A 24670-nucleotide genomic window follows, 5' to 3' on the forward strand; every position below is an offset into this window, starting at 1 on the left:
TGTTATTTTTTATGTTACTTTTTATGTTATTTGTGTGCTTTTATGTCGTAAGCCGCCCCTGTGGCCCTCGGACGAACGGGCGGCAAAGAAATATCCCAACTCCGTTCCGCTTCTGAGGAAAGATGAGGCGGACCCTCGCGCCGTTGCCGTTAGGTTTAAACGAGCGCGTGAGGCGACTCGCACACCTGGCTGAGGCAACGGTTGGCTCCTCCCCCGCGTGACGTAGGCCGGCGGCGCGTGCGAAAGAAGGCGGCGAGCCTTTCGACGCCACAAACGAAAGAAGAACTAAAATGGCGGCGGTGGTAGCGGCTGCGTCTCGGGAGCGCCGTTCCCGGTCACATGACCGCCCGATCTGGGAGGGGGAACCGGGAGTCTTTTCTCTTTCATTTCCGACGGGCTCCCACACGTAGGAAACCCGGCAGCGCCTGTTCCTTGTCAGAACCTAGGTCTGGCGGCAGGTGGATCGCCGAGGGGCGGCGGAGGCGGCGGCCGGGAGGCGGAGACGCGTCTCCACCCAGCGCGCGCCGCTCTGGACGCGCCCCCCTCCTCCTCCGCCACTGGAAGCGGAGCGGGGCGGAGAGAGGAAAGCGCTCAGGTGAGTGACGGCCAGCAGCGCCCCATAAGCAGCGGGGGGGGGGGGAGGGAAGGAGGAGGAGACAAGGGGCCAGAGCCCCTCACACTGTTCTCAACAAAGCCCCTCTGGCATGGAGGAAGGAGGGAGTGGCAAAAAGCTGCTTCAACAGCCACCTTAACCATAAATATTGACAACAGCGCCCTACAAATGCTCTCTGCGTAGGGGGCAGGGTATGTTCAAAACGTCATCATAAAGGATTTTAATCTGCATTTTGACAGCATGCTCCCCAAAAGTGGCTAGCCTATAAAGGTATACAATGCAGTATGAAAATCTAAAATGCCCATTTCATAAACTGACATGGTGAATTGCCTTGAGATCTTTTGATGAAGGGCAGTACAGTGGTACCTCGGGTTAAGTACTTAATTCGTTCTGGAGGTCCGTACTTAACCTGAAACTGTTCTTAACCTGAAGCACCACTTTTGCTAATGGGGTCTCCTGCTGCCTCCGCGGCACAATTTCTGTTCTTATCCTGAAGCATTATTTCTGGGTTAGTGGACTGTGTAACCTGAAGCATATGTAACCTGAAGCGTATGTAACCCGAGGTGCCACTGTATATATTCTAATATATAAATAAAATAACATTTAAAAATGCATGCACACACACCCCACACACTGTGTCCCCGGGGTGGGGAATCTCGCTTGACCTGTCTGTGCCTCATCTCTGGGGAAGCACTTAATTCCCTCCCTCACCCCCCGAGTTAAATCGGTTCGTTGCGGGCTTGTGGCATTGATGTGCTGCCAAAAGCATCCATTCAAGGTGGCTCGGGGTTAAAAGCACTGAGCACCCACACATCCAAACACATATCATTAAACCAGTAGGGTCATTACAGGTGGGCACCGCAGATGACCTCCTGACTGAGCATTCATTCTGAGGTGGTTGTGGGGAGCTCATGTGGCGTTGTCTCCTGCAGTTGCTTATAACCGCACTTTCCAGCATGTCACCCCTCTCACTTTTCCATGCTGCAAAAAGTCAGATTTTTAGAAGCAGGTTTGTGGCACGTGAGCTTGAAATGTGTTTTGGTTGCAGAACCTGAATTTATTTGCTGGGTAAGCATCTGAATCCCACCCTTTCCTCATATGGCCTCCAAGGAAGAATTTAAGCAAAATAAATAGAATAAAACACTTTTGCAGTCAAATAGGAATATCGGTTCTGTAGGGGGCTGCAGAATTTAAAAATTGCCATGAAATAAAACAGCATCACGGCAAGAGCCAGTGAGGTGTAGTGGTTAAGAGCGGTGGACTCGTAATCTGGTGAACCGGGTTCGCATCTCCACTTCTCCACATGCAGCTACTGAGTGACCTTGGGCTAGTCACACTTCTCTGAAGTCTCTCAGCCTCACTCACCTCACAGAGTGTTTGTTGTGGGGGAGGAAGGGAAAGGAGAATGTTAGCCGCTTTGAGACTCCTTAGGGTAGTGATAAAGCGGGATATCAAATCCAAACTGCTCCTCTTCTTCAATGTACTGTATAAAACTTGGGAAAATGAAACTGTTTTCACCCCATGCCTAAAAGATGATAGCAAATTGCCAACTTGCAACATTTCTCTTTCGTTTCCTTGTGCCTGTGTCTTTTAATAGGAACCCGACTCATGAAAATGACGCCACTGAAGCTTTCCCTGCTGCTTAGCTCCATATACACAGTTAATTCATTTTTAGTTCAACAGTGTAGCTTTTCTCCAGAATTGTGGTTATTTGAGATCTGCAGATGACAGGTGGTATACAAATTTAATAAGTAATAATAGGCATTTGAAACCCCTCCTCTCTAGGGGATCAGTGACACCTTTTCTTCTCCACATGCAGCCACCCACAACATCACTGGACAAATGTGGCTATACCAACAGCCAACATTGCTGTGACTTGTCTACACCTGTTTTCAAATGGGCACACTGCAGGGCAATCAATCTGCAATAAGTTTGTAATTTCAGAATGAATTCTGTTTCTCAAGAAGTGTTTTTCAGGGGCAAAAAACATACAATAAATCTAGTTTGTGTTTGGATTACATAGCGGGGGTAGTACTTTTTCTCCATTCACTCTAATATAAAATGTTTGTACATAGCCCTAAGTCACTGCTTAAAGGCCAAGGGAGAGGGCCAAAATGGTAACCCTGTATCACATGTGGGGCAAAACCCCGTGCCATCAGCCAGTCCTTAGCCTGCCTTAGGTGGTTGAAATACAATATCCTGTGCTATAGGCCTGCTTATTTCTGGTAGACTCCTTTAAACAGCCATGTGACAGATTAAAACCCAAAGGCAGCAGTCTCCCTGAAGTTTAAGTCTTCCCAGTTGGATCTCTGCATGTCACACAGCTATTAAAAATGCAAGAGGGAACTGGCAACTTGGTGGGATGAGCAGAGGGGTTAGATCAGTTGCTAATTGATGTGTGTTTCTTGCAATGTTCTCAGCAAAAATATATAATTCAGTGCACCTCCCCTGCTGGTTTTATTACAGAGGCACTGTCTTTAAAGTTTGCTCATAAATTTACAGCGTGTGTCTGAGAAGTAGAAGTTTCACACAATAAAACATTAATAGAAATGTTTCCTCATGGAGTCTCCTTCCCTTTCAGTGTCAGTGGCAGTGCAATCAATGCATATGAACCAAACACTAGAAATGAAAGCAAAACTAATGAATCAATTTTACTGCCTCACCCCAAGTGGCAGATGGCAGCATTTTAAGATCTTTGCCAGATCTTTTATCAGCCATAAATGAGTCTCTTGACTCTTGAAGAGGCTCTGCATGTAGATTTCTTTCACACAATGTTCTCAGTTTCAGTCTTTTCGTTTATCCTGCTCCTTAATATCTCCCCCTCCATCCCGCTTTCTGTTTTTCTCATCTGGCTCAAACAGAAATGGCAATGCCAGTCAAGACAACCACATATTTGGTTGATTGTGTAGAAGGAATCAAAAGTTAAGCCCCTGACCTTCTGCTTATCCATATGGTGACAGAAAGAGAAAGTCCATGAAGAAATCAGGAGTTTCTTTTCTCTGGCTTCCTCCTTTCATCACAACTTCAAAAATATCAGCATGTTGGCAGGATTTTTTGGCTAAGTCTGTAAAATCTGGCAGCAGCTCTGGCTGCGCTGGGATCATTGGCAGATACTAAAGTGTGGAAGGCATGGTAGAGATGGAAAAGAGAAGTAGCAACAGCTGAAGTCCTCAGACCACTTCCTCTATAGAGTTGTGAATCTTGCAAGATTAAAAGGGGTTTAAAGATTGCAGCATTTGAAATTTCTGTTTTGCCCTTTTTGGTGCCAACTTTTAATTTGGCCCCTGTATCACAGCCTCTGGTGGCAGCTTGATCTGCAGACATTTGCAGGTGGTCATGTTTTTCTTCCTGCTATCAATAGTTTCCAAATGCTGATTTCTGCAAATCAAGCTGCTGTTTAAGGCTCAAGAGCAGCCCAAGCAAGTTTTCTGGTCAGCTGGCATCCAATGCCAATCCAGTTTAGTTAGAACTTCTCCAAGGCTTTACATAGTCAGCTGCATTAAATCCTGCTAAGATTTTAATTTGACTAGATTTCAGAGCTGATATAACATTTTATCCTGGGTAAAGATGTGAAGCCGTGTTGGAGCATTGATTCAGCATCCATCTCCATGAATCTTAAATTTCCAATCAAATACATTAGTTCTTTCTGTGATTGCAGGCATAAGATTTCAACCTGTCAATGGTTTTTTTATAAAGATTGGTCTACAAGAAGAGAACAGCTATATGGAGCAAATAAAAACATGTTAAATCATTAACAAACATCAGTTCCAAGTTTATTGGCTGCTTGCTACTCAGCGTCAGCTGAATGCTTTTGTTTGTTGCTTGTTTGTATAATGTACTTTGCAACTTCCATTTCATCATGAATAATATGGGGAGGGGGAGAGCCATGGCATGATGCCCTGAACATGAACGGAAGGTATATAAAAAGGAAAAAATAAAATAAATAACTAAATTAAAAACAGTTTCATAACTGGGGCAATTTCTTTGCTACACTTGCACTAAAAGAAACAGTTCCACTTCTCTGAGCCCGGCCTTGGCTGGGGAGGGCGGGGTATAAATAAAAAATTATTATTATTATTATTATTCTCTGTCTCCCCCCACCCTTTAGCAGTCTGTCATTAAATGCCATGTGGGAAGGATCCTGGTGTATTGTTAAATGTTAATAATGTTTCTTGTGCTTTACAAATACTTAAGTGAGTGCTGTTTGTAAGCTGCTTTGTATTGTAACCTGAAAGGCAGGATATAAACAATTGTAACAAAGCCATAATATATTGGAAGCTGTTTTGCACGAAGTCAGGCAATGGTCCATCAATCTCAGTGTTATTGATTCTGACTAGCAGTAGCTTTCCAAGGTTCCAGGCAGGTCTTTCTCACTGGAGATGCTAGGGGTTGAACCTAGGATTTACTGTATGCAAAGCATGTCCTTTTCTACCAAGCCATTCCTGTACTTCATCAGTTTCAGCACCATGTCAACAAACAGGTTTCTTTTTGGAATAAGAGGAAGTAGAATAGGCATTTTGATGCAGCCTACCTACAAGATTACGATGCCCATTTCAGCAACTAGTGCACATAGGACTGAGCATTTTAATTTTGTTTCCTAGGTAAGGATGGCGCAGAACAAATACCTCGCAGCAAAGCTGAAAAACTATTTGCGAGAAGACAAAATTCAGCTATGGAAACCCCCATATACAAACAGCCACCAGGAGGCGGGTGAGGAGCTGAAGGCAAGTAGTCTGTGGCTGACATATTGTTGCTGCTTTTTACTTCGTGCAAATTTACTGCTTTCATTTCTTAACAGATCCATTTTTATCATCCTAGGCTCTCGCACTGCAATATTCAGCCAGGCTAAATTGTAATGACAATGAAATAGAGGCCCTCCTGGAAGAGATACGCTCCAAAGCAGTCGAGCGAGGAACGAAAAATGAAGCTTATAAGATGACAGGAGTTGCGACGCTTGAAGTAGCCTTGCCTACAAGGTTGGGTAAAGTAAGCAATTGTTTAATGTTCTCAAAAGAAGCATATATAATACGTTCAGTAATTGCTGTGGATGTGTAATGAATGGAAACATTTCACGTATACAGAACAGGCAGATAAGCTGCCTGAAATGGGTCTTCTCCTTGCCTTATGTAGGGAGTGATGGAGCAAGGAGCCACTTGATTGGATAGCTCAGTTGGTTAGAGCACGGTGCTGATCATGACAAGGTCTCAGGTTTGATCCCCATATGGGATAGTTGCATATTGGATTGGATTATTGATTCTCAGAATAATTTCCAACTGCACAGTTCTAATATTCAGTGATTGGACTTCTTTCGTTTTACCTTAAGGCTTCATCGCATGGAAAGGATAAAGTGTTGAGTGTCTTGCTTGGTCCTCCAGTGCTTTTAAAAAGCAATTTACAGATTTGGCATTGGTGTCAAATAGCCCTAACATACACCTTTGTTTAGAATAAAAACACTCCAATTCTGGAAAGAAATTTAGATTTGTTGAATTTTGTAAGTCTCCTTGGAAGGAACCACACAGTTCGCTTTAACTTGGCATTTATATCTCTGCAGGCAAGAAAAAATGTGCTGGAGACAAAATTGGTCATCACAGGCAAGGAGCTCAGATCTCAGTAAGTAATTACCATTTGCCTTTTTGAGGTTTTCCTCCCTGCCCCCCTTTTATATAGTTTTTTTTATACCATATAATCTGGGTCTGGTGTATTTGTATTTGACATTTAACTTAGTAATGTCTCCTAAATTGAACACAGTAATGGCACCTTTGGCATATTTTGCAAATATTTGTATCAAAAGGTGCGGGTGGATTTTGTGCATATTTTTTCAAAGTCTGTGAATTCATTGGGATTTACTTGTGGGGTTATAGCCCTGTGTGATTATCAGTTGAAACAAGAACGGGACTGACAAAGCCTTTTGCTTCTGTGTGGTTCTTGGTCTATAGCAGACTCCCCCCATCCCCATGGACCACTTGAAAACTGCTAAGGGTCTTGGTGGACCACTTAATGTTTTTTTCTGCCTGTTGTAGCAAAAGTCAGCTTCCTGACTGTGTAGTAAAAATGTGGGGGGGGGGGAATACCCTCATTATTAAGGGAAAACAATATTTCAGTATTCCCCCCCCTCCAGATAAACAAGTTAGAAGTAAACAAAAAAGACTAATATCCTGTTAAAACTGAATAGCATTTAATATCTATTGCTCTGCTTCACAGAATAGCACAAGCATATGGATTGGAAGAAAATTGCATCAAAATAATTATAAATAAGAAGCAGCTTGACCTGGGTATGTATCTTATAGTTTCAAATACTGCGACCATTTTGTGCGCATATGATTGACATGCAACCGCCAACACACACACACTTCTTTCAGTCCAGAAGACGGCAGAGGGTGGAGCAGGCTTGCGTGTGACTGCTGACATGCACACTGACCTGGAACGCAACCCTCATGCAAATGGAGAGTTGGCTGTATTTACTATAAAGTGTTGTACAGTATTTTAATTGAAGTTGTGCCTTTTGTTTGTTTGTTTGTTTCTTTTAAGCCATACGTTTAAAAAACTTTAAATCCCATATTCCTCCCCAGCTGCCTTTGACGCATTAAACTTGCTTCCATTTTACAGGAAAGACTTTAGAAGAGCAAGGTGTGACACACAATGTCAAGGTCATGGTGCTTGAGCTGAAACTGTCGGAAGAAGAAACCAGGAAGAAAGTCCGCAGTGAGGAAATGCAACAGGAGGAAGAGGCTGTGAAGAAGAAAGAAATGAACAAAAGGATGCAAAGGACAAAAAAAGGCTTAGAAATACTTGCAGAGCGAGGTAAGGAGCTCTTGTAAATCCCGTCATTAGCAGTACAGATTAAAATTCCATTTAAAGAAGAATAATGAAATGGAAAGGGCATTGTCCTGCTTTGCAAATAGTGTGAAGATGCATGTCGTTCTTAAAGAGTCACTGCTGGTTTTTCTCTCACAGTGTAAGCCCAGATCTGCTTTTCCCTCAACAGACATACCAGCAACTGCAGTCCTGGAACACCCATCAGCCTTGCCCTTCCTTCATGCTTCAGGCATGTCAGATGCTGTTGTGGTTGCTCGAGAGTAACCAGGCAGGACTCTGACCTGTCTTTTACAGGCTTTATTTTGGTGCAAACTGTTTACAGTGCAGAGCGTCAAAAGTTCATGTCTGGCTCAATCGCTAGCAGAATCTGGGAGCGCACTGTTCTTGTACCTCCCCCAACATAAAAGTTTTGTCACCCCCAGCCTTTTCTGCCCCTCCCTGTATCTCAAGCAACTGCGCATGATGGGTGAAGGCAGGGGTGTGCTTTCCGGCTTGCTCAGGTGCAGTGTTAAGGCTCTTTCTAGCATCCTCTGGTTCTTGCACCTCTTCTCCGCTGGAGGTGGGGGTTTCCTCCTCGCCGGAAGAGGAACTGCTTCGCAAGATTTTCGGAGGCTCCCTGTCACCCAATTTCCCCTCTATCTCTCGCCTCTGCGCCGATGGCAGTTCCCTGACAAGGAAGTTTGTGGGTGTTTTGTTCGCTTACAGCAGAGAAGAGGGACCTTTTTGGCCAGAAGGCCAAAGCATTATATCCCACCCCATGGGTCACCCACTCCTAACTTTGACAGGTGCTCCACAAGGATACCACGTTTCTTGGGTCATGGTTCTAAAATCCAGAATGGTCCACGCAACTGAATGGTTGTATGTGTGTTACTCCAGCTAGGAGTTTGTCACTGTCATGGGTGTGAGACACCTAGTTTGCATGTAATGCTAAGTAATAATAATAATATTTATACCCCGCCCATCTGGCTGGGTTTCCCCATCCACTCTGGGCAACTCCCAATAGAATATTAAAAACACGATAAATTCATCAAACATTAAAAATTTCTTTAAACAAGGTTGCCTTCAGATGTTTTCTAAAAGTCAGGTAGTTGTTTATTTCCTTGACATCTGATGGGAGGTCGTTCCACAGGGCAGGAAAAAAAACCTCAATTTCTTTTGGACAGAGTTGTGTATTATTAAGAACCTCATTCAGGAACCACAAAATACCTACTTTAAAAATAGATAAAGATGCAACACAATAATCAATTATTTCTCGTGGTAATTGATTTATCAAAAAACTAGTACAGATGTGTTGTATACAGAATGAGAACAATCCAGTGAAGCAGGCATTGTATTTTACAGATGCAATATTGAGAAACAGCGTCTTGGTCTATACATTATTGGAATTTAAAGGACCCAGAGCTAATCCTGCAAAGACACATATTTCTTCATTTTCTGTCTGATCTGTTTCAGAGGATTCCATGGATCCCGATAGAGCACCTTACCTGGACATAGCAAACCAAACTGGAAGAACGATCAAGATTCCTCCACAAGCAAAAAAAGTGAGTGTATGCTGTGAATATGTTGTTCATTCTGTTCTATTCGTTTCCCCGAAGAACAGGAAAGGCTTGCTTTTAATTGCAGTTTGCACTAAGGTTTAGTGTTAGTAAAATGATTTTCCCTCCATCCCCACAGGCTCTTTTTTTAGCCATGGGCTATCATGAAAAGGGCAGAGCATTGCTGAAGAAAAAAGAATATGCTATGGCGCTGCCGTTCCTGTTGGATGCAGATAAACATTTCTGGTAAGAACCTCTTGGTACGGTACTTTTAAAAGAACTTTGGATATGGTTCTTTACAGAGCAATCCCATAATGTGCTTTTAAAAAGAACTGGCAGTGTATCGGTGCTATAACCAGGACATGCCCCACATGGGAAAGAAAGGAGGGTATGTCAGAAATTTTTTAAAAATCAGCAAAAACTCCAGCCACATTTCCACTGCCCTTAGCAACAACACCCCTGCCCACAAATCCCAGGGCATAGCTGAATCAATGTGCACACCACTCAGAAACGAAAGGAACCATGTCAGCCAGTCTGGGGTGAAGCCATGAGAACACCATGCCCTATCAACATGCACAACACCCAACAGCATGCCGCAGTGGGTGCCCCAACTCGTGGATCGCAGAAGCAGCAAGCATGCAGCTCCTGAAAGACGTGAGACAGCCCTTCTGGAAAGAGCTCTGCACCCAAAATGCCACTATATTTACACACACTGTTTGAATGATAGGATCTAGCAGAAATTAATCATCATCATAATCTTTCTCTGTGCCACCCACAACATTTTTTGCACAAGTCGTTAGGCGATGGAAGATATTACATGGTTAAATTGTACTCATCTATATGTAGTCCACCCTGGGACTGCATGATTAAGGGTGTGCTTCGAATGCCTATAAATAAACCCAGGCTCATTTTGGTTCTTCCTTTGCCATCTTTCTCTTAGTGGCAGCCATGTATCTGGCATTTCTGTGCTGATACATTGGTGTGTTCTCTGAATCCTATTGCCCAGGAGTGCAGAACCAATCATGCAGGAATTACATGCTGGCAGTAGGAGGGGCCAAAAAAAGAATGGGTGTAGCCATACCCTCCAAAATTCTTCTTCATGCCAAATTGCTTTGTGGGGGTAATCTTCACGGAGACTGCTTCTGCGAGGGTTAACCTTTCCCTCCCTAGTTTCACTGTAAAGAAAAATTCCCACAGCAATTGGGCTTGGAAACTGCCTTCTATTAGCACCAGTAGAAGGCCTATGCGAGGTGGGGTGCGTTGCTGCTAAGATAGGAAGGGCCCTGCTGGCTGCTACCACCTTTCCTACAGCCCCTAGTCCAATGGAGTTTCAGTCAAGAACTGTATCCTTATCCACTCTGCTACACTATTGCACCAGACTTTTAAGGAAAATAATGTGTATTTTGCAGCACTGCACATTTTATGTTCATGTAAATTCTATCAGTGGCTTGGCCTCTTTGGAATCATTCATTTTCTTGTTGTTTTTCAGTGAATGTGGTTCAGACCTCCTGAACACTGTTGATAATTACGCAGTGTTGCAGCTGGACATCGTCTGGTGCTACTTCCACTTGGGTCAGCTGGATTGCCTTGATGATGCTGAGAAAAAGCTCCTTGCAGCTCATGATTGTTTCAGGAAGTGTTACGGAGAGAACCACGAAAGACTGGTCACTATAAAAGTAGGCTAAAGAGGATGGTGTGCAGTTGTGGTAGGGTTTAATTCACTCGCCCTTGTTCTAGAAAAATGTGTTTTGGAAATATGAACTGTCCCACTAGAGCTGGTTGCCTTTGGTACTCAGGACTTGCTTCTTGCTTTTCCCAAGGAAGGAGTGTGTTCTTGGGAACTAAAGGCGTGAATACAAAATCTCCGAAAGGAAGCGCATTCACAAAAGATGTATTGAATCCAGGACTGATTCTGTAAGATCACCTGTCAGGTGTCTTCCTTCCGAATGTTGTTCTTCAGACATTGCGTTTTTTGCACATCATGGAACACAGAAGTAACTCTGAGAATTGCACTTAAACGTCTGCAAAGGCTAGGGCAGTGGTCAGGGATAGTGGAAATTGTAGCAGCTCAGGAGGGTTGCATGTTCTCAGTCCTTGGAAAATTCAAGCAGAAAACCCAGTTGCACTGTTAACACTCTTGCTAAGGATACCGTGGTATGGATATCTATGGGCCCCTCTCAAAGAGCAACTGTCCTGAGGCCTCTGTTTTACCAATCTGGTTAGAAAGCCTGAAAGGACTGTATAAACTACACTGAGTGAAGACTGCGGACTTCTGAAATTCTGTTGTTGCATACAAATGGCCTCACGTTCTGTAGCTCCTTTCATACTCTCCAGTTATCTGTCCCTTGAGGATCCGTATCTTGAATTTGCACGACAAGCAAAGAAAAGGAATAATCCTCCAACTCAGAGCAGTCATTCAGCCCTAGTATTCCAATTAATGTTAACAAAAGTAATGAAATCTGATCCCTGTGTAATCCGGTGGGAAGGTGCTTCTAAAGATTAAGCAAAATGCAGAAGCGTTTAGCAGGAGCATTCCGGCTGTGCCCATTGAAGTGAAAGGGAGCTGAGCAAGCACCAGGAGGCTCTTGCACAGTTACCATTTGTTTCGGTGGGGCTTGCCCAGCCTGATGGTTTTTCACAAAGCAGCATTACAGATCCAAAATAAACTAGGCCCTAAGGCTGGGTTCCCAACACAGCATCCATCAGCACCACAGTGCCCTCCTACACACCAGTCTCAATTAAGGACCCATTCCCTTCCTAATTTCTAAATTGAGATGTATGGGGTTGTATGGGGTTTGTTTTGCTTTTGAGTGGAGCTGCTTGTTTGAACAGGTACCTGTTTTTTATGGTCTTGCTTTTCTGTGTTTTATCTGTTGTTTTGCAAGGTGTAGGTGTCTGAGCAGGTACCTGAGCATCACCAGTTTTTCTTCTGTGAAATAGATATTTTTGTGATGGGTGCCCATGACAGTTTTTGAGATTCCCAGATGTCCCTAGGCCCAAAAGGTTGGGCATATTTTCTCCCCTTTCAAAGCCTTTTGGGTGGCTAACCCACATACAGCGAATGACGGAGAAAACAAACAAACAAAAATGTATAGGAGCTTCTTATTGTTGGGAATCGCTTCATTATTTATTGATTGAATTTCACATTAAGCCTTTTCTAGATTATTGGTTGCATATCTGGTTTTCAGGTTTCAGCCTCTTATTTGACATTACAGGTTATTTGCCTGATCTTTAACCAGTCCGTTTCATGGGATTCTTTGTGGAGAACTCAAGTGTTCTTGTTTCAGTTCCCCAAATTTCAAGAGATAAAGTGCAGTATCAAGTTTGTACGTTGTTCCATATACAAACCATTTTTTTGTACCTTATGATTGTGGGGTCCTATTTTTCTCGCATACATTTCTTGTAAACTTACATGACTTCCAGTAAATAAACTATGTTTTTGTTAAATTTTACTTTTAAGTTTACCCATTTATAAACGCTTGCTTTTCTTTAGGGAAGCTCTGGGAGAGAGAAGGCTTTGTTTCTAAGGCTGTACTTGCTTCAAGGAATAAGCCATTACCATAATGGCAGAGAGAGGGAGGCTGGTGAAAATCTTCAAAGGGTAAGTTTCTGTGTTTAGTGTCGGACTTAATAATCGCTCCCTAAGCCCGTGCAGTTGCCTGGAGGGAGGCCCCTTTGAACACAGTCGTGAAGCATCAGATTCCCAGTGTTATTTTTCCCAAATAGCCTGTAAGCAGAAAAACGGTTTTCTTCATATTTTATTCATTCCCTTGAGCGGAAGTGTATGTTTCCTTTTCCACTTCTTTTTCTACGCAGGCACATGACTTGTTTAAAGAGTTGTGCATCGATCCTGACAAGATAAATAGCTTGTTACTGCTGGGATTCTCTGCTCAGGAAGCCCGCCTGGGTCTCCGAGCCTGCGATGGGAATGTGGACCACGCTGCCAGTCACATTTCCAACAGGAGAGAGGTACAGTGCCAGGGTGGTACCATAAGGGTCTGTTTTATATTACTGTGATGCAGCAAGTGGGGAAACATGAGGAAAAGCTAAATACCACCAGCATTGGATGTGTGTGTGTGGCTGCATGACAAAAAAAAAAAAAAAAAAAAAACCACTGAAGAAACAGAGAGGTTTTCGCATAATGACCGAATGTGTGGATCCCACCATTAAAGAGGCAGAGGTGTCCTCACTTACATGTTGCTTTTCCCATTTAAAAAGGTCATGGGCCGAATTTCTAAACAGCTTCTGAGCTTTTGAATTTAATGAACAATTTGAACATCCTTTGGTAGAAACCTCTGAGAGAGGTGAAAAAAGAAATTTGTCCAAAGTCTGTGCTGCACAAACCCTTTTTGATTGTAATAATAATAATAATAATAATAATAATAATAATAATATCCCGCCCTCCCCAGCCAAGACCGGGCTCAGAGCGGCTAACAACCAATAATAAAAACAAGTTGATTAAAATACAATTTAAAAGATTAAGATACAACATTAAAACAATTAGTGAGCAATCTCTTCATAGGAGGAGAAAGGAAAAAGAAAGAGGGGGAGGGAATCAAACTGATTCTGAGCTAAATGCCAGGTGGAACAACTCTGTCTTACAGGCCCTGCGGAAAGAGATCAGATCCTGCAGGGCCCTGGTCTCAAGAGGCAGAGCTTTCCACCAGGCCAGAGCCAGTGTTGAGAAGGCCCTGGCTCTGGTTGAGGCTAATCTAACTTCCTTAGGGCCCGGGACCTCTAGGGTGTTGCTATATATGGACCTTAAGGTCCTCCATGGGGCATACCAGGAGAAGCGGTCCCATAGGTACGAGGGTCCTAGGCTGTGAAGGGCTTTAAAAGTCAAAACCAGCACCTTAAATCTGACCCTGTACTCCACCGGGAGCCAATGCAGCTGGAAAAGCACTGGGTGAATATGCTCCCATGGCAGAGACGCTGTGAGGAGCCTCGCTGCAGCATTCTGCACCCGCTAGAGTACAGAATGTATTGTAGACTTTCTGTGCATTCCCTGTATCACTTCCTTGAGAACTATTGCACCAAGTGGTTTGATGACTGCCACTTTCAACAGGTCCACTGTAAGGACGCCAGCAAGAAACAGTTGTAATGGGAAGAAATGCATCTGAGTCAAAGGATAAATCTTAACAACACAGAAAATATCCACCAGGAGTGTGTGTGGGTATGTAGCTTGCTTATATAATAAATAGCTTTCTCCCTCCACCCCGCCCCCCTAAACCACCACTTGTACAGGAAAAAGCTCAAATAAGAAGAGAGGAGAGAGCTAAAAGAAGAAAGCGATTGGAGGACATTAACTCCTTGAAGAGTATGGGCTATTCAGAGCGAACTGCTAGAGAAGCTCTTCATAATGCAAAAGGAGACCTTGAACTAGCGGTTAAGGTAAATGCTTTTCCAAACTTTTATTAAATTGCAAAATCCCACATTCAGTTGACGTACATAAAAATAAATTCTGTTGGCTTTACTGTATAGTTTCTCTGGCCTTCTTCACTTTTACGGACCCTAACATTAAATCCCAACCTGGCGAATCAGGTTTCACTGTGCACTGATATGTAGAGTCTTGAACATGTTCATTGGACCTGGACAACACTCTTGATTCTAGGAGTTTCTTACCAAGCCTCCCTGTGCCTGGATCTGCGAAATGAAACAAATGGATTTCAGCCGCAAACAAGTTCACTGAGCAAATAAGGAAGAGGGAGTGTCAAGCTCCATTTGATGATCCAATGCCTGTTGTTTCCCCCCTAGAAAATGGAAAGGGTGGCCATTAAAGCAAGAAATAATGGCTGTCTTTGTGGTTACTCTTCAGGAATCCTAGATTGTGGGTGGTCAGTGGCACCCAAAATGAGATGGAGGATAGTCTGGGGTGCATATAGTATCCCACCCTCCAATTTATTTTTTTGGACACGCTAACTTTTGTGTGAACTGGGGAGGCATAAATTTGCTCAGTATATATACTCACTGTTTGTTGTCTGCTCTAGATTATGCTTGAAAACCCTCACCTACTCCTGTCAGATGATGACGATCCAGTGCCCAGGAACCAGTTTCAGGTTCCTCAGGAAAGTATTGATCAAGTAAGTCCAGAGAATCAGCTTACATTTAAGAAAAAATAAATCCAGTGACTTTTAGGGTTATCAGGCCTTGTTCTCCTTCTAAGGTCCAGTTACAGTTTATTGCAAGTTACTGTTTACTTCAGCAAAGCCAATTAGTAGACCCTAGGTATATTTGCAATCCATGGTGCATTTCCCCCAAACCCATACCTCTTACATCGTGGAACAAGAGCTGAGAGCGTGGAGTTTGTATATGGAACGTGCACTTCAAACTCCCATTCAGCCATGCAGTGGTAGCCTTAGGCAACTGTTCTCTCTTGGTGGAACCCAAATGAAAGTCATTCTTAGAGTGAGATTTATTGAAATCAGTAATGCTTAAGTTAGTCATGACTTGGGTCTAAATCTGGCTGCGTGCTGTCTTTTTGTGTTACCATAACCTAGCTTATCATGGGACGCGGGTGGCGCTGTGGGTTAAACCACAGAGCCTAGGACTTGCCGATCAGAAGGTCGGCGATTCAAATCCCCATGACGGAGTAAGCTCCCGTTGCTCGGTCCCTGCTCCTGCCAACCTAGCAGTTCGAAAGCACGTCAAAGTGCAAGTAGATAAATAGGTACCACACTGGCGGGAAAGTAAACGGCTTTTCCATGTGCTGCTCTGGTTCGCCAGAAGCGGCTTAGTCATGCTGGCCACATGACCCGGAAGCTGTACACCGGCTCCCTCAGCCAATAAAGCGAGATGAGCGCCGCAACCCCAGAGTCAGTCACGACTGGGCCTAAAGGTGAAGGGGCCCTTTACCTTTACCCTAGCTTATCAAGCTGTTTTGACATGAAAATGCTATGTTGCTCTCCTTGGAGGAAGGGTCCAATGGCTGGTAACGTGCATATCTTCCTTGTCCTTTTCTTGCCTAGTTGGTGTATATGGGCTTTACTCATGAAGCAGCGGAGCAAGCTCTGAAAGTGTTTAAAGGCAACATTCAGCTGGCTGTGCAAACCCTTGCTCATTATGGGGGATCTCTCCCTGCTGAATTACAGACCCCTTCAGATAGCATCACTCCCTCAGATGAATCCAGTTCGTCAAAAGACTCTCCTACGGACTCTGCAGGTAAAGGGGCTTGCTCCAGGGTGGGTGGGTGAGATACTCTGGGGGTGATGAAACCAAGAGAGAAGAGGGAATTATGTCGCATACATAGTGCCAGTTGAGACAAGGAAGATGGAGCACAGAAATACTGGGAAATTTCCTTGTCCATGGGCAGCTTCACACGTGTTTGGACTGCAGCAGCAAAGAGAATGTTAAGTCAGACACTGCACTATAAAGTCAAGGCGATTCACACATTCACATGATGCATGTGGGAACTGGTCCCCATTTCTCAAATTGCTTAGTTCTCCATATTGGCTGTGCAGCTACCAAGTAGCCGCCTGATGGCTTGACGCTGTAAAACTGACAAGACAGCTTTACAGAAGTATTTCTGATAGTATGCACTGGAGGCCTTTGATTTAGTCTTAGTGTTATTGCACAGCTGATAGGTTTGTTTGTTTTATTTTCATTTAAGTAGGATAGCTCAGTTGGTAGAGCATGAGACTCTTAATCTCAGAACATGGGTTCAAGACCCACATTGGGCAAAATATTTCTGTATTGCAGGGGGGCAGACTAGATGATCCTCATGATCCCTTTCAACTCTACAATTCTGTGACTTGCAAATAAGATAAGATATATCCAGTAAAAAAAAAAAAAACACCTAACCTCAGCTACGTTTAATTGCTGCAATTACTCTGACAGCATTATTTACTTTTTATTTATTTATTACTTTTTATTTTTTTATCTATTAATACCCCACCTTTCCACCAGAACCAAGTCTTAAGGATGCTTACAAAAATTAAAACAAGCACAGATTCAACACAGAAGGCTAAAACAAATAAAAGATGAGTTTAAAAGAAATTAAAACAATGTTTAAAAAATCCTAAATATAAATATTAAAAACTCTAAAAACAGCACAGCACTATTAAATATTGACAATATTTCCTGATGGGAAATTTGTTGTTCTAAGCATCACTAACGCTGCCCATCATTTCTTAGGCTTCTAAGACACTGCATCATCCTGACCTGTCTGTACATTCATAATGGCTAATAGTTTAGTCATAAGCATTATGTGCACAATTTTTCTGCACTATACATTGGTAAATGGTAATTATTGAATATGTTACATGGTCATAAGCAACCAATCTATTATTTATTTATTCCCCATAAATCATCTTACTATTTTCATTGTTATCAGGAGAGATACTAAAAGTGGTGAGTTAGTTGCAGACAGTTTGAGAGATACTGAACATGTGTTTTTTATATATAAAAGAATAAGGGAGTACTCTGATGTGCTCTCTGAACTTCTTTGAGCAGGTTCCACATTTGAAAGTCTTGAAGCTACGGCGGTGGGTGGGTTTGTATAGTTTCCTGAACTTCAATGCATGTCAGAAATCTTCCTATCATGAATGTATTGCAATGGCAGGTCCTTCTGGCCCCTTCCTAGGTCATAAAGTCTGAGACTTCTTTTGCCACCTTAATATCTTTATAGAAGATCACTGAAGTTATTGGAGATGACTCTGATGCCCACTTGTTCCCTAACAACATCCTTGTACTACTTAGGCTGTGTATAGATAGATGTTTTTTTCATGTGTATATATAGTCTAGGAACATCCCATTCTTTCAGGTGGATTTCTAGTCTTAGCTATCCAGTATCATAGCATATATCCTGACTGGACTCCCACCATTGACCCAGAGAACTTAATATGGCTATGCATTAATGTTAATTACCATTGCTCTCTGGCGATGCCATCCCCTTGTCCCTCCATCTCCATTACGAAACCTCAGGTTTGATGCCAGGGATTTTGGTAGGTACAAACAAAGTAGTTTATAATTGCTTGAATCAAGTCCAGCTTTTCTTCCTTGGGCAGTTTTATTATCTAGTTACGAAAGAAAGAAAAACTCAGGCAAGACGTGCATTTTTAGCATTGTCGTCCTGTCCAGCAGAGTTATGTTTTTAATTTTGACCACTCTAGCATTTGCTGTTTCACCTTGAATACGAGGGTATTATTTTCGACCATTTATTTTTTCTGTCGTTTGAAAAAGTGCCCCAGATATCTCCCTATGTTTGGCTTTCCACTTAGCTTCACATCAGTGGGCAATTTCCACTTCAGTTGTGTCTTTGTTTACTCAGACTTGTCAAAACTCATATGCTGCCAGATCTCAAAAAAAGTTCATTTAACTGTGACAAGGTTAAGGCTCTTGGGGGGAAGGGGAGAACCCAGGCTCTCCAACCATGAGTCTTCCACCCTAAGTCATCCTGTGGACTCTAGGGTACAACATTGATCAATACATCAGATACGAAAGATGACAGGGGAGCCTTGCTTTATGCCTCTCTGAAGATAGACAGTCCTTGACTGCTGCCCATTGCCCAAAATGCCACCTGTAAAATGAATCTATCCAGATTCTTATCCCATACGTTTAAAGTTTATCTAAAGCACCTCTTAAAATATTACATCTCCTTTCTGCATCTTCTGTGCATTCATTAATGGAGAAATGGACACAGTTGATTATACCAATTACTACACCTTTTCTTTTTGTTCATGGGGGAGCAGGTTGCTTATGTAAAAATTAGATCAATTCCTCCCTTAAGAAAAGAGAGCCGTCATTTTTAATGGGTTGTTCAACCCACTTACATTCAAGCTCATCCATTTGAAATTACTCATTTTTTTATTTTTTTGTCTAAAAAAAGAGAAAAGGAAAAAGAGAAAAGAAGGAAGAGGAAAAACTCAAGGTAATAACGGCCTTCCTATTATCACTAATTGCTTGTCGGAATGAGATGAAACATTATAATTAAACGCAAAGATGGCACCCTAAAATTCCCCACTGTATCTTCAGGGTAGCACTGCCTTCACAATCTTCTTTATTTCTTATATCCTCTGTTGTCATGTCATTTAAAGCTACACTTTCAACCTCCACTGAGCTTATATATATGTTATATAACCTCTGCCTCTTGCACTGAGTGATAGTCAGCTCCCTTTAATAATTACCATTAATATTAAGGGAAACCCCAATCTGTATATTCACTTTTCTTTAATTAATGGTGGTTTAAAAAAATGTAATTTCCTCTATTTCAAGAATAAACCTGAATAAACTAAAACTTCCAATCATTCTACCATCAATTTACGGATTTTGTATAGTGCATCTTCCTTTAAATCTTTGCTCTGTCCGTTCTGTAATTTTACTAAGAGATTTTGAGGCATGTTGGTTTTTCTAAAATGTTTATTTAAGATCCTATGGTTGAAATCTTATGCCCATTTTCCTAGAAGTAAGCCCCTCTGAACACAGTGGGCCTTTGAGAAGGATGCACAGGACTGTGTTGTAAAAGCTTTAACAATCTTTGCTTTGGCCTTAATACCTGAACTTATACATGCAGTGATCAGTTCCTTTGGACTGCAATCCCATACAAACTCACCTTGGAATAAGTCCTACTGTGACTTAATTCTGAATAGACATGTATAGGATGATGTTTTTACATAAAGAACTAGCTCAGCTCCATCTCCTTCCTTCAGTCTTCTTACTCTGATGACACCCTGTTCTTATGCTTCTGTCGTCTATATCCTCTGAGGGATCTGAGAAATTATCTGCTGTCTCTTCTTGTTCATTAAACCTTTTGCTTGTATGTGAAAGGCTCTTACAAACTTGTTTGTACTTGTCACAATTTCCTAGATTCCTTTTTGCATTTTAACCACTTTCTCTCCTTATACTGAATTTGATTTATGCTTGAACGCTCAAAATCTAAAGAGCTTACTTTCAAACATTTGCTTCTGCTTCATGCATGGATTTTATAATGGGTTGCATGTAGCCAATGCTGGTTCTACTCTGAGTAGGCCCATTGAAATTAATGGGCATAACTAACTTAGGTCCATTGAGTTGGATACAACCCACTAAATGATATTTTTCTTTAAATATTAGCTCTTTATCCATAAAAAAGTCTTGCACAGTGATGACTTGAATAGCTTCCAGGGTCAAGTCACTAGCATCTTGGGGTGGTCTCTCCCCTTTTGTTCTGTTAATGTTCACAGTACTGTTGTCAGTAACTAGTTATGGGTCTGGACGTTATGGCAACAATCCCTGCTTCTCATCCCCCACGGATACCGTGCTTGATAGAATCTGGAAAAGGTTTAAGTCTGAACAGTACATCTCAACTATTGACCAGATTAGAGATTCCTATAAAGCCTTGTACCAAATCAAATTGTTGGTGCAAAGTACTGTTGCAGAAGAGCTAACGTTATGGTGAGAGGCCTTTTGAGACTTGAGAATTAGAGACTTTTCGGTCATGTGTGCTACATGCCTGTCTTCTTTGCAGGCACTTCCGGGGCTTCAACTGATGAAGACATGGAAGTAGATGCTGTCAATGAAATCTTGGAGGACATCCCAGAGCACGAAGAAGATTATCTGGACCTAACTCTGGAAGAGGAAGAGCTTGTCATCAATGAATACCTCTCTTACATACAGCACCTGCAAACACAGTCCCAGTAGGCAAATTCTGAATGACTCCAGTATCACTTACATGAACCAGCATTTGTGGGGCTTAGATCCACGGGGGGAAATTAATTGCATGTAAGTCGCAGTGAAGTCAGTGGGTCATGACTAATTTTAAGTGTAATGTACTTAGTCTAGATTAGGACCGTGGACTTCTAATACTTAGATTGCAAATATGTCTGACCCTCTTTTTGCCAAATGCCTTAAGTTAAGTCAGTTGCATATTTTTTAAAAACAAACACTGGCATGAGTAAAACCTGTAGTACTATTAATCTAGAGTGACACTGGAGAGGAATACATTTAATTGTAGAACAAAAATATTTGCAGAAGAAATATTTTTATAGAGAGCTTTGATATATTATATTGGTGTGAAATTCATCTATTTAATTAGTAGAGCAAATAAAATCAGTTCTGCATACATTCACAAAACCCAGATCTCTCTTAAAACCGCAGATGATCTGACTGTGACAGCACATGCATAGTATCCACTGGGACTAGCTCTAATATCTTCTGGTCACAGAAATAGAGACCTAAGTGTATAGATTTTGTCTGTTCTTATAGAGTTTTTTCTGGCCATCCTGTATTCTAGAGCCAGCTGTAAATCTATTGTGCATGGACTTTAAACAGCTCCTTTTTTCAATAATGCAGTAACAACCAATAAAAACCCCCACCCATCCATCACATTTATTGCAGTTTTCCCATAAAGCTGAGGACTGCCCATTTGGAAGTGGTAGGCACTGAAGTTATTTATGTTTAAAGGAAGTGGCTCTTGGGCAATGTCCCATGTTGCTTTTCCCTGGAAAAGTGATGCAAGTATGCATATTTATACTGTACAAATGGCCAAACATGTGTTTGAACTTCAGTTGCAGCACATCAGTTTAAGAGACTTTTGTTTCAAGGGGGTCCAGTTGCAGCCATTTTGTGACCTCTTCCCCTTGTCGTCAAAATGCAAATGAAAGAAATACCACAAGCAGAGCTTTTGGAAATGGGCTGGTGAGTTCTCCTGAGCTGCCTTGCTCAGAAGAAAATTGTGTGGCCTTGCTTGCACTAAACAAACCATGCCTTAGCAAAAAGGAGCAAGCATGCCAGGCACTCAGAGCAAATATCATGATCTCTAGGCCGTGGTTTGGTTTAGCGCTGTGAGTGAACCTAGACTTGTGTGTCTCCCTGAAACAATCCACTAGTGGTGAATCTAGAACAAACCACAAACTTGGATTCACACACAACAACACCCAAGCCCAAACCATGCCTTAGCTCTGAGTAATATGGCAGCAGCAGGACAGGGGGAGGAGCGAAAGGGCTGTGATTTTTGCTCAGGGTACCAGTACACTTGCTCATTTTTGCCAAGCCATAATTTGGCTTAGTGTCACACGCAACCTGTGACATGGTCTTTAGTCTAGGCTCTGCTTGTTCGGTAGTTCCAATATTTGTTTCTTGCCTTAAAAATAGAAGTGTGTTAAAAGTACAAAGGCAGGCGCCATGCTGTGTTAAACCAGTTAAACCATCCAGTTCAGTACTGATGACTCATGCCATCATTGGCTCTGTGGGATCTCATGCAAAGAAACACCTTTTCCAGTTTTTGCAGTATCCCGTAACTGCTAAATTTGTGTCTTCAATAAATCATCCTGCACTGTGCTCACTGCTGATTAGCAAACCTTGGAAAATTAACTTGCAAACTGCAGCGATAGAGAGCCTGTAGGAGGTGGTTTTGATCTGGACAGGGTTGGCAATGTGGTATGATTATTTCATATACTGCTGGTTTACAAATCACTCCCCTCCTTTATCCTTCCAATGCAAATTGGATTGAGTGGTGATATCACCAGACTTATGGTGGGTTTTTTAGCGTTTGCTGAATTCATCCTGGTTACCACACACCAGGCCAAGTTGGTGGTGTGACTGTGGACCTCACCTTAAGCCCGTCTTGATAACCAGACAGGAAACTACTGGTTGTAGTGGTGATGTAGACACAATCTCATGTGCATTTATGTATACACCAGTTTTTGCAGCTATAAACAAGGGGAAGTAAATAAAGAATTGTTGGTAAAAAAATGGCAGACACTTTTTTAACCTGCCTAGCAGTCCTAGTTCTGAAGGCAGCCTCCAATGTATTTAAAATGGAACAAAATAGGCAAACGAAACTAGTAAGAGGCAAATTTGTATACAAGTTTTTTTCACAGATGTTCCAGCTTCTACTCTGCTTCTGAATCCCTGGACCACAAAAAAGTCTCAGAGTAAATTGCTCTGAAATGTTAGTCTCACCTAGGAGGCTGCTCCTGCAGTTTGGTCTCCTGGGCGCAGATTCAAGAGGCACCAGGAGGGCAAATGTCTTTATATAGCAAAAAAGCTTCATGATCTTATTTGGCACCCACATTTTATGTATTAATGAAGAACTACAAGTATTGCCTCTGATGTAGTAACTTCTGTTTTTATGATGTGATGGTTCTCGCACCCAAACCTTTCCTCCTGTGACACAGGATAAAAACCTTGGTCCTTGAAGAGACCTTCCCAAACTGAAAAATAAGTTGCTGTCTCGCCACTAGAGGTCAGCCGGGATTCATTCAGTATTTTAATTAATATGAGACAGAAATGCAGGGTTCCTGTCCTGGAGATAATGCTCCTTAAGGCTGTGCTGGACTTAACTTGATGCCATTAAAATGGCTTGGTCAGGACAGGGGCAGGCAGCCAGGTCACGGAGCATCATTCTCCCATCAAGGCACACCCCAAAAGCTACAAACCAAGTCTGCTGGTCATCATCAGAAGGCGATCTTGAACCTGGATGTATTGTGTGCACATTAGGCACCTTACTTCACTTTTCCAAGGGACAGGACTAGAAAATGGTAGGTTTTGTTTTTCTGAAATGTCCTGATGCACTTTGGGTGGCAACTTTATGATTGAACACAGTCATTTGGGTGAGGACAAGTACCAGGCACATGAGATTTGCTTCTCAGATAAGGGGGGATGTAGCAGCAGCTCCTACCAGTGTCATTGTCCTGACACCTAACTAGCACTTTCTGATAGGAAGACAATGTGCTGGTTATCTGTTATGCTTTCAGCCATACAGACAGAATAAAGAGTATCTGCACTTGCTTGGAGACTTAATTCATTTTATGAATTCTTGAAAGGCCCAGCCATAGTGGTGGAGAGGAAGTGGGGCTCCTGACACTTTTTCTGTAGCCTTTTTGGTGCTAGGTTTCTTAACTTTGTTTTAAATACAGTGGTACCTCGGGTTAAGAACTTAATTCGTTCTGGAGGTCCATTCTTAACCTGAAACTGTTCTTAACCTGAAGCACCACTTTAGCTAATAGCTGCCGCTGCGCCACCGCTGCACGATTTCTGTTCTCATCCTGAAGCAAAGTTCTTAACCCGATGTAATATTTCTGGGTTAGTGGAGTCTGTAACCTGAAGCGTATTTAACCCGAGGTACCACTGTACAGGCTGTGAACTGTGCTTGCTTGCTTGTTTGCTGTGTCTGATGTAAAGACACTTTTTGCTTTTTACAGCTTGTTTTTAATTGTGTTATATTGGTGTGGGTGTGGGTGTGTGTATATGTATGTGTGTGGGTGTGTGTGTATATATATATATATATATATATATATATATATATATATATGCAGGTTTTGGTGTCCTCGGGTGTCTTCCCGTGTAAAAGTTGGGGTGTCTAGGCGACGTTTCGACGAGGTCTCACTCGTCATCTTCAGGCTGGTGCTTTCGGCTTCTTGTTACTGGAACAGAGCGGGATCTCAATGTTTGAGTTCCTATAAATACTGTAGAGGGGGTGTGGTGTCTAGCCTCCAATGTTCTGGGCAGAGAGGAAGTTCCCAGGCTAGTGTGCCTTTTCTTCTTTTGTTCCTTAATTACTTGAGAGATACCTTGAGTGATTTCTTGAGTGATATCCTGAGTACCACTTAGGTGGGTCATTAGGTGTGGATTAGTTGCTAAAGTCTTTGTGTCTTGACCTCTTGAACTTTGTGAAGAGTTTTCCTGAGAAGATGGCTGTATTGCACTTAGTTGTGCTTTGGCTTGGCTTCGTGTATAGGGGCGAGCTGTGGTTTTGTGGCTTGTGTCAGCCAGATCTGTGTAGGGATTGCTT

At 42.4% G+C, this 24670-nt stretch overlaps 1 protein-coding gene across 2 annotated transcripts; it reads left to right on the forward strand.

Annotated features, from left to right (window-relative positions):
• Positions 1 to 229: 229 nt before the first annotated feature.
• Positions 230 to 23667, forward strand: NUB1 (negative regulator of ubiquitin like proteins 1). Of its 2 annotated transcripts, XM_083704119.1 has the most exons (17): positions 230 to 595; positions 5215 to 5337; positions 5432 to 5599; positions 6165 to 6223; positions 6815 to 6885; positions 7220 to 7414; positions 8882 to 8970; positions 9104 to 9210; positions 10454 to 10640; positions 12458 to 12565; positions 12781 to 12933; positions 14209 to 14355; positions 14952 to 15044; positions 15930 to 16122; positions 18788 to 18829; positions 20405 to 22387; positions 22496 to 23667. In XM_083704119.1, the coding sequence occupies exons 2-16, from the start codon at positions 5221 to 5223 to the stop codon at positions 20575 to 20577; spliced, it is 1902 nt and encodes a 633-aa protein (XP_083560245.1). In that variant the 5' UTR covers positions 230 to 595; positions 5215 to 5220; the 3' UTR covers positions 20578 to 22387; positions 22496 to 23667. The 2 variants fall into 2 exon arrangements, with proteins under 2 accessions (XP_083560245.1, XP_083560246.1); XM_083704120.1 differs by lacking the exon at positions 18788 to 18829.
• Positions 23668 to 24670: the final 1003 nt, after the last annotated feature.

The sequence above is a fragment of the Podarcis gaigeae genome, assembly GCF_964106915.1.
Source record: "Podarcis gaigeae genome assembly, chromosome: 12".
Lineage (NCBI taxonomy): Eukaryota > Metazoa > Chordata > Lepidosauria > Squamata > Lacertidae > Podarcis > Podarcis gaigeae.